Source organism: Fistularia commersonii, chromosome 24 (genome assembly GCF_037954325.1).
Source record: "Fistularia commersonii isolate RoL2024-O1a breed Wild chromosome 24, RoL_Fcom_v1.0, whole genome shotgun sequence".
Taxonomy (NCBI): domain Eukaryota; kingdom Metazoa; phylum Chordata; class Actinopteri; order Syngnathiformes; family Fistulariidae; genus Fistularia; species Fistularia commersonii.
The window spans coordinates 1,628,866-1,640,131 of NC_141307.1; the positions used below are offsets into that span (position 1 = coordinate 1,628,866).

An 11,266-nucleotide genomic window follows, 5' to 3' on the forward strand; every position below is an offset into this window, starting at 1 on the left:
GTGAGTGTGTGTGTGCCTGTGCATGTGTGCGTCTTTGTGCATGTGAATGCGCACGTATGTCTGTGTGTGTCTGTCTGTGTGTGTGAATGTGTGTATGTGCTTGCAAATGTGTGTGTGAATCTGTATGTCTGTGTATGTGTGTACGTGTGTCTGTGGGTGTGCATGTGCGTGTGTGTTTGTGTGTGTGTGAGAGCGTGTGAGTGTGCATGTTTACGTGTGTGAGTCTGTGTGGGTGTGTGTGTCTGCGAATGTGCATGTTGGTGTGTGTGTGTGTGTGTAAATGTGTGTGTGTGTGTCTGTGTTTTGTGTGTGTGAATGTGTGTATGTGCTTGCGAATGTGTGTGTGAATCTGTATGTCTGTATATGTGTGTACGTGCGTCCGTGAGTGTGCATGTGTGTGTGTGTAAGAGAGCGTGTGAGTGTGCATGTTTATGTGTGTGTGTCTGCGAATGTGCATGTTGGTGTGTGTGTGTGTGTATGTGTGTGTGTGTGTGTCACACCTCTATCTTGTCGTTGTGGCAGATCCCCGACAGCCAGAGTCTCTCCAACATGTCGATCACATCTGGAATGGAAGGAGAGACGGAGGGAGTGAGAAGGAAGGAAGGAAGGAAGGAAGGAAGGAAGGAAGGAAGGAAGGAAGGAAGGAAGGAAGGAAGGAAGGAAGGAAGGAAGGAAGGAAGGAAGGAAGGAAGGAAGGAAGGAAGGAAGGAAGACGTGACACCTTTGAAAGAACGAGAAAACAAGCGAAAGAGGGCAGAAGACAAGAGGAGCGAGAACGAGAGATGACGAAACTCGGCGTCAGACGGAGAAATGAAGAGAAAAGAAAAACCTCTTTTGTGTTTGGTAAAGACGAGTCCATCTTGTTTTCGTGTTTTGTGAATCTGTGTTTCGGCAAAGCGTCTCCGGACGTGGCGCTTCGACCCTCCAGGACGGCGGGACGTCGAACCCCAAAAGGTGATTTTAAAGTCGGAAAACAAAAAGGCGTCCTCGCGTGAAGAGAAAAATAACGAAACGCAAAAGATCGTCGGCTGCCGGGATGTGAAGACGCTTCCCTTTCATCGGCGCTACTTCCTGTTTTGATTGGCGCCCGAGGTTCCGCGGGCCTTTCCTTCATCTGGACAATCGCATCAAACGTCCTCGTTCTTCTGCCTCCTCCGTCCGTCCGGCGCCCCGAGTGGCCTCTTTGAAGCCGGCGCCGCGGCAACCTGCATCGGCCAATCGGCTTCATCCGCGGACCGGCACCCTGTCAATCAACCGGAAGTGGACTCCTGTTCCCTCGAGGGTAGACGCCGCCATTTCCAGCTACTTCCTATCCTAACGTTCACTCCTGGTTTTTCTCCAGATGCTAAGCTAGCTGCGGGGGTACAGGGAAGGGTCCTGATGTTTTTGGACTCTTTGAGGAACCTGGAGAACCCAGAGAACCAGGGGAACCCCAACAACTCAGGACACTCGAACCTGACGGACACTTTGGTCATCTCATCCAAAAGCGGTTCAATCGGTTACTTTGATCACTTACTACGCCTCTCCAGATGCTAAGCTAGCTGCGGGGGTACAGGGAAGGGTCCTGATGTTTTTGGACTCTTTGAGGAACAAAGTGTACCTGGGGAACCTCAAGAACCAGGGGAACCCAAACGACTCAAGACAATCGGACTTAGAACCTGACGAACACTTTGGTCATCTCAACCAAAACCAGTTCAATCGGTTACTTTGATCACTTACTACGCCTCTCCAGATGCTAAGCTAACTGCAGGGGTACAGGGAAGGGTACACTTTGAGGAACAAAGTGATCCTGGAGAACCCAGAGAACCAGGGGAACCCAAACGACTCAAGACAATCAGACTTGGAACCGATTGAACACTTTGGTCATCTCATCCAAATCACTTACTACGCCTCTCCAGATGCTAAGCTAGCTGCGGGGATACAGGGAAGGGTCCTGATGTTTTTGGACTCTTTGAGGAACAAAGTGTACCTGAAGAACCAAGAGAACCAGGGGAACCCAAACAACTCAAGACAATCAGACTTAGAACCTGACGAACACTTTGGTCATCTCAACCCAAACCGGTTGAATCGATTACTTTGATCACTTACCACGCCTTTATTTTGATGGGTTGAAGGGTTAAGGTTCTAGTTCTGCGCTTCCACTGCGTTCTGATTGGTCTCCAGCCTCATTCCCCACCCCCACCCTGACGCTAATATACGGCTTTAATTTCGATAATGCTCGCGTCACTTCAGCACTCAGGAGGCTCGTAAATCTGGGCCAGATCTCCGGGAAATGAGGTGCTCTGTTCCAGGCGTGGTCCAGCATGGTGGGGTCGGGGTTCTGGGGGGTCACATGTGATGGGCAGGTCTGGAACGAGAGCGTCGGACGAGGAGATTGCATGTCGGACCTTCTCCTTCCTTTTGCCACCAGTAGCAGGATCAATGGACCTGCAGCTTCGGGGGAATTTGGCAACTCCAAGCATCCAGGCAGGCTGGATCGTTGTCCCCCAGAAGGAAGAGGAGCCTCCTGGGGAGAAGATGGAGACTCCTGGAGAGACGACCCTCCCAGGGGAGAACATGGCGAAGCCACACAGGAAGAACCCCATCACCATTCGGCATCCACTAGGAGGTGCTGGTTCTCTCTGCTGTTCCAGTCTGCGGTCATACCTCCGCGTCCAGGAGGTGAAGGTTCTGACGGTTCGCGATGCTGATGAAGGCATCTGAGTCGCAAAGCTGAGGAGGAGTCGGAGGTCAAAACTCCTTTCATGATTTTTCTCTCTTTAACTCATCATTATCTCCATTTCCCTGCTGACACTAGAATTGCTCCTCGCTCCCTGCGGTGCTGCTCCTCCTCTTCTTCACAGTCTAGTCCAGCTTTTATGTTTCATCCTTATTTTTCACTTTTCCTGCCTCTGACCGATGCACCTCTGATTAAGGCGAACGGTGAAGTTCCCCATCTTTCGTTCTCTCTCTCAGTCTCTCTCCTCTTTCTCGAAATTGGAACTGGAGTACCAGGACAATAATTTCAGGAATATAGTTCCAGTCCTGTAGTATGGAATTGGAGCTGCCAGGCAGGAGGTCTGGAGGACGACCAAAGAGAAGATTTATGGACGTAGTGAGAGAGGATATGAAGGGAGTTGGAGAAAGTTGACTCGGTGTGGCGACACCTGAAGGGAAAAGCCGAAAGAAGAGGAAGAAGAAGAAGAAGAAGAAGAAGTTCCAGTCCTGTAGTAGCAGGGCTGTAGTTCCTTGACTGTGGTACCAAGACTGTTATTCCCAGACTACGGTCCCAGGAATGAAGAACCTGGACCACAGTTCCAAGACTATAGTCCCAGAATAAAGTACCTGGACTGTAGTTCCTGGACTATAACTCCTAGACGACAGTTCCAGTACTGTTGAACTGGGACTGTAGATGCCAGATATGGTCCCAGGAATGTGGTACCTGGACAGTAGTTCATAGACCAAAGTCCCTGGACTGACGTTCCAGTATCATGACTGTAGTTTCAGTCCTGTGGCATCAGGACTGCAGTGCCAGGACATTGGTTACTGTGCTGTAAGTCCAGGACCAGGACTGTAGTTCCTGTACCAGGATATGTACTCATCCGGGTATGTGGCCTGTTAGCTCACCCCAAAAGAACATAACTAACTAGTTTGTGGATGTTCTCAGTCATCCAGGTTAATTTTTGTCAGTTGCCTCTCCCGGTAGCTGGACTTGATTTTCTTCCCTTGAAGACATTTCACCAACTGAAGGCATCTCGAACTCTCAGTTGCCACGAGAAGAAACGTTTGACAAAAACAGACCAGCTACCTCGGGCAAAATGACCAAAGCAAAGAACCCAAACGTGCCGGTCCAGAACTCCGGGTCATTTGACAAACTAACAAAAGTTCCGGAAGAAGGCTTGACGCTACGAGTCAGGACACGTAGTTCTTTTTCAGCGGATGTTCTTTACAGACCTGCATTCCTTGGACAGATGCACCGATGGTGCCGCCAACCAGAAACATCCAGTTGGTTACCAGGTTCAACTCAGTTACCAGTCTGGATGGACCCCTTTCCCCGTCGTACCATCTCCGACCAGGTGCAGCAGCGCCAGGTCCAGCGGCCTCTTCCAGCGGGAGTTCTTGTGCAGCGCAATGCCGTAGCCGGTGGTCGCAAACACCTTCCCGGAGCCGATGGTCATCACCTGGGCGGGAAAACAAAGGCGACATCAAAGTGAGGTCACCATTGGCGCCATCTTGTGAGGAAGTAGCATCAACCGGCAGCTAATTATCCGAAGGGGATTTGATGAGTATCGCTTTTTTAGTGGTCCAACAGAAGCCATGCTGGTAATCAAGATGCTAACATCGGAGGTGGCTCGAGTTCCAGCAAAGAAGGCGCACGATATGGAACTCGAATGACTGAAAGGTAGCTAGCCGCTAACCGTTCCCAAACTTTGTCAACAGAATTAGCGTAGCCTAGCAAAAAACCTTCTGCACATTTAGCCGTTTTAGAGGAGACGTTCAAGGTGTCATAGAAATCCCGGAGCATCGGGTCGATGAAGCTAACGGCCTCCTGTGGAAACAGAAGCTGGCGGGCGGGGGGGCTCACTGTCGCCATGGGAACCATGCGGGTTCCTCACGGGGACACAAATCAATGGCGCCATCGTGCCGTAATGACATCGTTAGCCCTCGGCGGGGGGAAGAGCCCGCTATGATTTCCCTGGATGGGTTCGGCTGGTTCCCCCCGCTGTTCGCCCGTGGCGAGGAGATGGTCTCCATTGGTTACCTTGCAGCCCTCGTCCTTCCTCGCCATGTAGTTCAGGACCGCCGCGTCGTAGATGAAGGCGTCCAGTTTCCTGCGGGGGAGCGGGCGCATTTTTTTTTTAGTCTGAGCACACGGTTATTTTATGTTCCTCATTAACTTGTTCCGTTTCCGAAATTATTTTTCTCAATTGTTACCGTTAATTGGGGAGAAAATCAATTAAACCGCCGCGGCCTAATTAGCCGACTCGCTTAGTTAGCATTGCGGGTATCGTCTCTGTAATAGCAGTTTAATTACGTGGTAATTACACAGGGAGGAAATACAGACGGCCAGCTGTGATTGGAGGAGGACGGCGTCAGAAAGAGGTGAAGAAGAGATGAAGGGGAGGTGGAGAATGACGGGTGGAACGTGGAGGTGAAGGTGGACGAGCTAAGTCCAGGAAGCAGAAGAACGGTCGAGGACGAGCGATGGAGATGAGAAAGAGAATTTGGAGGATAAAAAGAAATGCATCATGGGAGTTTTAATAACACGCTTCGTCAAATCTGCTAAGAACTGCATCTGCAGCCCGTCAGTGCGTGTGTGTGTGTCATTTAGCATTAGAACCCCCCCGCAACACACACACTTCAAACTTGCCGAGTGTGTATCTTGTCCTGAGAAGATGAGGGAACCTCACTTCCTGTCCCCGAAGGAAGCGACCTACCCGGTCTTCAGGTTGTCGATGGCCTCCTCCACGCCCTTCTGGTTGTTGCGGATCATGTACTGGTGCATGTTGGGGTAGTTGGAGCGGATGTTCTCCTCCGTGCTGCCGTTGGGAACGGTTCCGAAGCGCAGCGGCGGGTACTGTTCTGTCGGCTGCTGGAACTGGAACGGAAGGAAACCGGAGAACGCTTACAAAACACTCGGAGGAGGTTCGCGAAAAAATGTTAGCAAAAAACGATAGCGAGAAAAGCTGGCCAAAAAATTGGCGGAAAAAAAAATGTGTTGGCAAAAAAATGCTTGAAAAGTTAGCACAAACAGTTAGCACGAGAAGCTAGCAAGTTAGCTTTGCACCGCCTTACGGCTGAAGTAAGAAAAGGAACCCTGTGGAATCAGAGGAAACCTTCTGGGACCTTCTGGAACCCCATCATACCCCACCTCTTGGGAGCCACAGACTCTCTCAGCACCTCCTTGAAACACCCAGGGACCTTTGAGAACTTCCAAAAGTTGGGTACCTTCTTGTCGGACAGCCCCGACACAGTGTCGATGTACTCCTCCTGGATCATGAAGGCGGCCAGGTTGGCCGTGTAGGACGCCAGGAAGATGACGGCGAAGAAGGCCCACACCAGCACCTGCAGGGCGACGACCAGGTCCTGTCAGTTGTCGGTGCAAACTCACAATCCCCTTTTCTCAAATGAACCCTCGGGTGTTTAAAAACAACACTGCTGCGACGGCAACTCACGGAGTTTCATTCATTTGTGCTTCTGTTTGGTGTTTGTTGGTACTAAGGGTCCAGTACTTGGTACTCAAGTTTGTATTTGTTGGTACTTCAGTGTGGTGGTACCACTCTGTTGGTACCATCAACCACCAACAGTGTGCCAAGTTGTTGGTAGGGTAGTTTTTTTGGTGCTCTACTAGGTAATACAGTATTTGTGTGTACTTCAGTCTGATGTCATTGTTGGTTTGACAATTGTTGCTGTTTTGTTGTGACTAACAGTAACCAACTACTTCCTGATTGGGACATTTTGGACAGGAAGTACATCCTGTCCTGGAATCATCTATGAGAAGAACCCATTCCTTCATAATGAAGTACATGTCGTTGTCCGTGGCTACTGTTGCCATCTTATTTTCCACGCCACGTTCCGCCGAGTTTACCATGATCTTGCTGGTGGTTCCTCTGGGGTTCTCCACCGGAACCGAGTTGTTGAAGACCAGCGCCCACAGAAGCCACACCGACTTCCCGATGGTGAACTTGGACCCGCCGGATTCTGGAGAGCCGACACAAGAATGCTGTCAGGTAATCAATCGACGCCAGTGTTCCAGAAGGTTCTGGGAGGTGACCTTCTCTCCAAAACATCTAACGTGCTGTCCACCTGATGGACACATTCCTGATCCTATCCATCCTGGTCACTCCCAAAGGGAACCTCAACATCTCTGCTACCTTCAGCGCTGTTTCCAGTCGCACGGTCTCCAAACCACAGGTCTTCTCTTGTGTCACCACTGTCTTGTGCAGCTTTCCTTTCCTTCTGGCTGATATTCTTTTGACACACATCACCCCTGACAGTTTTCAACTTTCTCCATTTTTCTGGACTCTTGACCCTACCTTCTTAAAAAACCTTCTGTCTCCACTCTCTGTAGCCTCACTGTTCCACTCGGGTTCCTCTCATTCACACACTTATATTTTGCCTTGCGATGACTAACCTTCATCCTTGTCCTTTCCAGAGCACCACTATTTTCCTCAACCTGTTCCCTGCTCTCACTACAGATCACAATGTCATCTGAAAACATCAAGGTGAATGGAGAATCCTGTCTAACCTCATCCTTCAGCCTGTCCATCACCACTGCAAAACAAGAGCAGACCCCTGATGGAGTCCCACCTCCACCTTGAACTTCTCTGTCATACCAAGAGCACACCTCACCACTGTCTCACAGCGAGCATACATGTCCTGCACCAGTCTGCACCCTGATGCTTTTTCTCTGTCTCCAAAAACAGGGACAAACTCCCTCCGACCTCCTCTTTACTTCTCTACCAGCATTCTTACCGCAAATACTTCATCTGTAATACTTTTTAAAGCAAATACTGCATCTTCAGTATTCGTAGCCCCATTATTAACAACCTTTAAAAAACTTTTTGGTTTATTAAAGTTTATTGAAAATGTGAACCTTGGTATTACCTTGTCTTATTCATATATCATTTTTATTTTGTTACTAACTTCTTGTTAGCCTTATTGTTGCTTAGTATTAATATTTTAGCATATTTATTCTATCATTCTATAAGCAACGCTATTATGGTATTACTGGCTAATGTGATTTCCATACCGCCGGGTTGCTACCATCTTATTGCTATGTTATTACTGTCTCGCAGGCTTTGCTGCATTAAAAGTTCCTCGGGCGAAGTTTTGAATCCGCAGCCTCCATCCGCGCTACGCAGGTCGTAAATATTTAAAGAGTGTGTGGGGGGGCGACGGCGATTTGCTGCGACTCCAAGCGGCTGCTTCTTGTTTATCGGGCGAGGAAGGTGGGATAAATTCACTCATTCATTTGTTTATGAATTCACTCAGTTATTTATTATGGATTATTTATTATTATGTATGGATTTCATTCATTTGTCCCTGTTTGTTTGCGTCAATTCATGTTTTTATTGATTCCTGCCTTCATTCTTTCATGGATGTAAACATGAATTTGGTCTCTCGTTTTTTTGTTCATTCATGAATGACTTAATCTACTTATTTATGCAGCCAATCATTCATTCATTTGTGGATTTATGTATCAATTGATTTAATTTTGTATGTATTCATTCATTTATTTGGTATTTTAAGTATCGATTTATGATTTTGGTCATTCATTTGTTCATTTATGAATACATACATGTATCTATTCATTCATTTATTTTTTAATCTCTGGATCATTTCCAAATTATTTCAGGATTTCTTTTATTTCCATATTTGTTGATTTTCATCCTCTTCATTTTTTTTTCTCATTTCATTCATTTTTTCCCTTCAGTTTCAATTTTAATTAAAAATATTTATTCCATTTTTTTTTTTCTCTCCTTCATTTATTAATCAGAAGTGATTTTTTTTTTTTACTTCTTAAAGCCAGTGGCTGTTTGTTCACTCTCCTGTGGGAAGAGTGTGTTGATTGGTGCGCTGGCGGCGGCGGCGGCGGCGACGACTCACTCTTGGCGCTCTGCAGGCTGCGGTTGTATCCCACGGGGCTGAAGAACTCGAAGATGAAGACGGTGACGGCGACCACCGACAGGCACATCACGAACATCATCACCCAGACCGCTGGGCTGTAGGGCTCTGAGGGGTGCACGTGCCCACACACACACACACACACACACACACACACACACACACATGCACACACACACACACACATGCACATTTTCCTCTCATTAAGACCCCATGTACTCGAACCTCACCGCTGGCACTTCACTAGCTCATCGCTCCTGCTAAGAGGGGCTGGAGTGCCCTAGGAGGCACCAGATGTAGCCTACTTGCACAAGGACAAGAAATGGTTCTTTTAATTTTTTTTTTTAACAATACGGGTTGTTATTGATCCGGTCTATCTCCCGACCCGTTCTACGCCTTGAATTTGGGAACCAGGTGGAGCAACTGGGGGTTCAAGTAACCTCCTCGAGGAGCTCCAGGGATTTTCCTGCCCCCCCCAAAAATTTTTTCTTAGTTCCCCAATGGCACCTGGCGGTTCTGGGCAACTCACCCAGGAAGGCTGACGGCGAGACGGTCCCGTTGCTACGGGAAACCATGACGCTGATCCCGGTCTCCACAAAGGGCACGGAGAACTCCACGACCTCCGACCTCTCCTCGTTGATGGTGAGCGAGCCGATGGCCATGTCGGCCCGGTTGGAGACCACCTTAGAGGCAAACAGGAAGCAAGAAACAGGAAACAGGAAGTCAGCCTGATCCCAATTTAACCCAAAGACCAGCATGTGAGTGGTCTACTTCCTGGAGAACAGTTGACGGTCAAGTAAGACTTGCCTGGAGACCCAAAGTTCACCCCTATGAGTTCTGGTTCCACTTCAGGTCTCTTTTAGGGTTCTAGAAGACAACAGCAGATTTGTTGCTACACGATTAGCAGCGTCTAATGTTCCCCGGTAATGTTCTCAAGGTCCTCCGTTCCCGATGTTCTTGTATCTTCTACCCTCAAGCTCGCATGGCCTGGTCTCCGATAAGGTTCTCCCAAAAGTGTAGTGTTCCCCAGGATACAGTGTCTCCAAGATTCAACGTCCAAATGGTGACCAGATAAAGGGATTGGTGTTCCTGAGGTTCTACCGGAGAACAGTGCTCCTCAACCCTGAGGTTCCCAGGGTTGGACGTTCCTGAGACGTATGCAGATCCCTGTGACAAAACCTCTGATGACCCCAGGAGTCTGAGATGTTTGGAGTTCTCTACACATGTATGTCATGGCTTCTAAGGTTCCTGCAACCCAGCAAGGCTTCTAGAAGACGCTGGAAAAACGTCCGCCTTGGGTGACAGGAAACAAACCAGGAGCGCCTGGCACTGTAATTAAACAACATAATGACTTTCTGACAGGCGTGTGTGTGTGTGTGTGTGTGTCGTGGTGTTTTTGTGCTATCGTTCAGAACGTATCCAAACTCCAGTGTTGGAAACAACCACCTTTCGCCAGACGGCGGCGTTACAGACACCTGTATATCCCCTCGCACGATTCAAGGATCCAAGAGAAAAGAAAGAGTTACACGTCCTACAAAGGAAATAATCCCCTGATCCTAATCCCGCCCACTCGCAGATTAGATGGCGTCCGTGTGAATTAGAACAAAAGTATTATTATTCTTAATTAAATACTTATTTTTAATCTTTCTTGTCACATGGCGGCCCGTTTGGGGACCACTAGAAGCCCAAAGTGGCATCCAGGGATTAGATGTGCAGGAAGGGGGCTAGCGGCGGGTGTTAGCATATAATGTACAATCGGATTAGCGCCGCCCGGCTAACACCAACATCAGTGGTGTTTTCTGATGGACAAGCGTGAACGCAGTGCTGGTGGACGCGAAGGAGAAAAAAAAGTGTGTGTGTGTTTGTGTGTGAGTGTGTGTGTGTGTGTGTGTGTGTGTGTGTGTGTGTGAGACAATTCGAATAAGGACGTGCCTTTAAATGGACTTTTCCGCCATTCATAAGTATTCTTTTCTACGGCTGTCAGCATTGACAGAACACATACACACACACACACACACACACACACACACACACACACACACACACACACAAAGTTTGACGTTTTGCATTTCACGTCAATGCCATGTTAGCACAGAGGCGTTAATCCGACCGACACACTGGGATCGGTATCATGGAAGCGGCCATGAGTGTCTGCCAACACACACACACACACACACACACACACACACACACACACACACACACACACACACACACACACACACATACAAGCGGGTATGCAAATAGTGTCATCCCTTTCATGGTGGACGGTACCATTTTCTGGGTACTTTAGCTTTTATGAAAGTTTCCTGTTGGTTTATATTTGCTTAGCTTAGCCTGAAGAACGAGCAGCTAGCATACCTCTGTCTAAATTTTGAGTCTGGAGTACTAGCTGTACACAAGCGTCCCTCTGCTAGCTGTCCGTAACGTACCAATACTAGCTGTCCGTAAGGTACCAATGCTAGCTATCAACGCAGGTTCCTTTGCCAGCCTTCCACAAGGGTTTTGACGCAACCTTTCATCAAGGGTCCTCACTAGCTGTCCACCTGGTTCCTATACTAGCTGTCAAGAAGAGTTCCTATGCTAGCCCTCACCATGGGTTTCTCTGCTAGCTGTCAACAAGAGTTCCTCAGCTAGCTGTCAACAAGGGTTCCTTTGC

The 11,266-nt window shown here is 48.4% G+C and overlaps 1 protein-coding gene across 1 annotated transcript in view; it reads right to left on the reverse strand.

Moving 5' to 3' along the window:
- Positions 1–11,266, reverse strand: part of grin2da (glutamate receptor, ionotropic, N-methyl D-aspartate 2D, a) — a 65,827-nt gene that overhangs the window by 8,734 nt on the left and 45,827 nt on the right. Inside the window, exons 10-17 of the mRNA XM_086171456.1 lie at positions 9,137–9,290; positions 8,590–8,715; positions 6,569–6,681; positions 5,929–6,045; positions 5,418–5,578; positions 4,742–4,811; positions 4,043–4,160; positions 501–562 (exon numbers count right to left, since the gene is read on the reverse strand). Of these exons, the coding sequence (XP_086027582.1) occupies positions 501–562; positions 4,043–4,160; positions 4,742–4,811; positions 5,418–5,578; positions 5,929–6,045; positions 6,569–6,681; positions 8,590–8,715; positions 9,137–9,290 (921 nt within the window). The remainder of the gene's footprint in view (positions 1–500; positions 563–4,042; positions 4,161–4,741; positions 4,812–5,417; positions 5,579–5,928; positions 6,046–6,568; positions 6,682–8,589; positions 8,716–9,136; positions 9,291–11,266) is intronic.